Source organism: Seriola dumerili, unplaced genomic scaffold, assembly GCF_002260705.1.
Source record: "Seriola dumerili isolate Sdu_G_001 unplaced genomic scaffold, Sdu_1.0 BDQW01002927.1, whole genome shotgun sequence".
In the NCBI taxonomy this organism is placed as follows: Eukaryota; Metazoa; Chordata; class Actinopteri; order Carangiformes; family Carangidae; genus Seriola; species Seriola dumerili.
The window spans coordinates 459,776-462,275 of NW_019177182.1; the positions used below are offsets into that span (position 1 = coordinate 459,776).

The 2,500-nt window shown below is 37.8% G+C and overlaps 1 protein-coding gene across 1 annotated transcript in view; it reads right to left on the minus strand.

The window, feature by feature from the left end:
- Positions 1 to 1,660: 1,660 nt before the first annotated feature.
- LOC111239488 overlaps positions 1,661 to 2,500 on the minus strand; it is a 3,682-nt gene continuing 2,842 nt past the window's right edge. The window contains exon 4 of the mRNA XM_022769373.1: positions 1,661 to 2,179. Within this exon, the coding sequence (XP_022625094.1) occupies positions 1,991 to 2,179 (189 nt within the window). The 3' untranslated portion in view covers positions 1,661 to 1,990. The remainder of the gene's footprint in view (positions 2,180 to 2,500) is intronic.

The window sequence follows — 2,500 nt, forward strand, 5'->3', positions numbered from 1 at the left end:
ATTCATGTGACTCACTCGTTCCTGTTTATTGGTCGGCAGCAGCAGGAAACAGGAAGTGAGCTGATTTACTGAACATGGTGGAGGGACGGGGAAGAAGAACCCACTAAATCCTGGGGCTGATCTGGATCAATAAAAAACGTACAAGAAACATATAGATTTTTAAAACATGTTTGTTGTTTAATGAACTTGCATAAATGAATTAAATATATAATGTTTACACATAATTTTTACATAGAAAACGTGTTTTATGTTAAAATTCAACACAGATATTTTCAATACATAAACACATTTTACTGCGGGTGTTTCATACATGTTACAAAAGTATTTCTTCATATATCCACAGGATTATAACTGTGATAATAATATATGACAATAATATACAGTATATGTTACATTTCCGTCTGGGCGACCTCGGCCTTGGTGGAGTTGGACGGTAACCAGCACACGGAGCTACAACACAGACATCCTGATGTGTCACTCAATCAGCTCAATATCTGAACAGCTCATGACTCAAAGAGAAACTCCTCAACAACAATACCGATCAATAATCATCTAATAATCATCTGACAGTCAGAAATCTGCTGCCACCTGCTGGTTCTCTGGAGGACTGAACTCATTACCTGCAGCACTGTGTTCCTGCTGACATCAGCTGTTCCACATCTGTCTTTGGTCATCACTGTCCCATAATGCACTGTGTTTTTATGATGCGTTCAGGTGATCCTCTCCAGTTCATCGCGTCCCAGTTCATATTAAACAGCCTGATCTTCTTCGCTTTTAAATTGAATTCATATTTTATTTTATGTAATGTGAATCTAAATCTGTTTATCTTTATATCATATTTATATTATATTTCCTGATTTAAACTATTCGACCTTTAAATTCAGCTTATCCCTCGATCACCTGCCTGGAGTTTGTACTTTACACTGAATTATAAATTATGAATGAAATGTTCTGTACAAATAAAGGTTTAAACTGTGACAACAAGCAGCTCGTTACTTTGATTTTCCAGTTTCATCTTAATATTCGGTCGTCGATCATCAAATTACCAGATAATGTTAATTACGTTTTTTATTTCATCTGAATATTAGATTTGTGGCGATTAGCAGCTAATGTTATTGGACATATTATATTTCATCCAGATGTTATACTTACTGGTGAATTTAATTCATATCATCATCTGGTTTGTGACCAGAGTTAGCAGCTAATGTTACTGTCACTTTTTACTTTCCCTTGACATTAGATTGTTGGAGGCTAAACTTGGCAGCTAATGCAACTTACATTTTTTCCAACTTCATGTTAATATTGATTAATATTAACTGTTGATCATCAAGATACCAGCTATTGTTGACGTTTCCTATTTTATCTAAAGAAATTAGCAGCTGTTTCACTTTTTGTTTTCCCTTGATGTGTTTAGCAGCTAAAGTTACTGACTTTTTATCAAATTACATTTATTTTAGAATCATGTTGATCTGGTTTTCTTTTTTACCTTACTGCTAATGTTGTTACTAGGCAACACTGGCAGGTAACGTCACTGTCACTGTTTCATTAGAATTAGCAAAATTAGCAGCTAATGTTGTCACTTTATATTATCAATCATTCAATTACGGTGGGTGGAAAACTAACCTCAGATTTCAAGAATGACGTCAAAATATTTTCAGGAGAAAGTCCATTTTATCAGAGCAGTCAATTCAAATCACTTATTCTCATCTTTACAACACATTTCTGCAGGTATGACATAAATAACACGGAAATACATTCATGCTTTAAAAACAGTCGATAGTAAAAGTTTTTAAAAGCACCTCTGATTTTTTTTTTGTTAAATGCAAATCAGCGTCTGTTTTCTCTGCACGTGATCAAGGCTGTCGTCATGATTCAACAGTACAGAGATGATTTTCTTCTTCTTCTGTTGCTGACTCGTCCGTCAGAGCTCAGTTCACATCACGTGATCAGATGGGTGAGAGAACACCTGGACCACCTGACAGACATCAAGCTACAGCCAATGAGAGAATAACTCCCGGAGCAAGTGGTCGTTCTCCTGTGGCGCCGGACAGTCGGGCCACAAGCGCTGAACGACCTCTTCAGCTTCCGTGAAACTGTCGAAGCTGTTGGTGATCAGAGGTTCTCCTGGGCCGCAGACCTTCAGGTTCTCTCTCAGTTTGTGATCGTCAAAGTTCAGAACCTGAGGAAAAAAAGGGCAGAGCAGCTGACATCCCACTTCCTGTCTCCTGCAGGGTCAGGCTGAAAACATCTTCAGTCTCTGAGCAGCTTCACGAGGAGAGGAGCTTCAGTGCTTCCTCTCTCACCTCCTTAAGGAAACACTGGAGCTTCCTTCACCAAAGGAAAGGAGACATGCCGTCCCACAATGCCTTGCTGCAGCAACATTTAAAACCACAGCAGAGCCACATACATGTAGAAACAACTGAAGCCCAGATCCAAAAATATAGATTCATTCTATAAATAATAATATTTACATCAGGAAACTATAAACTTCTGTCTGAAT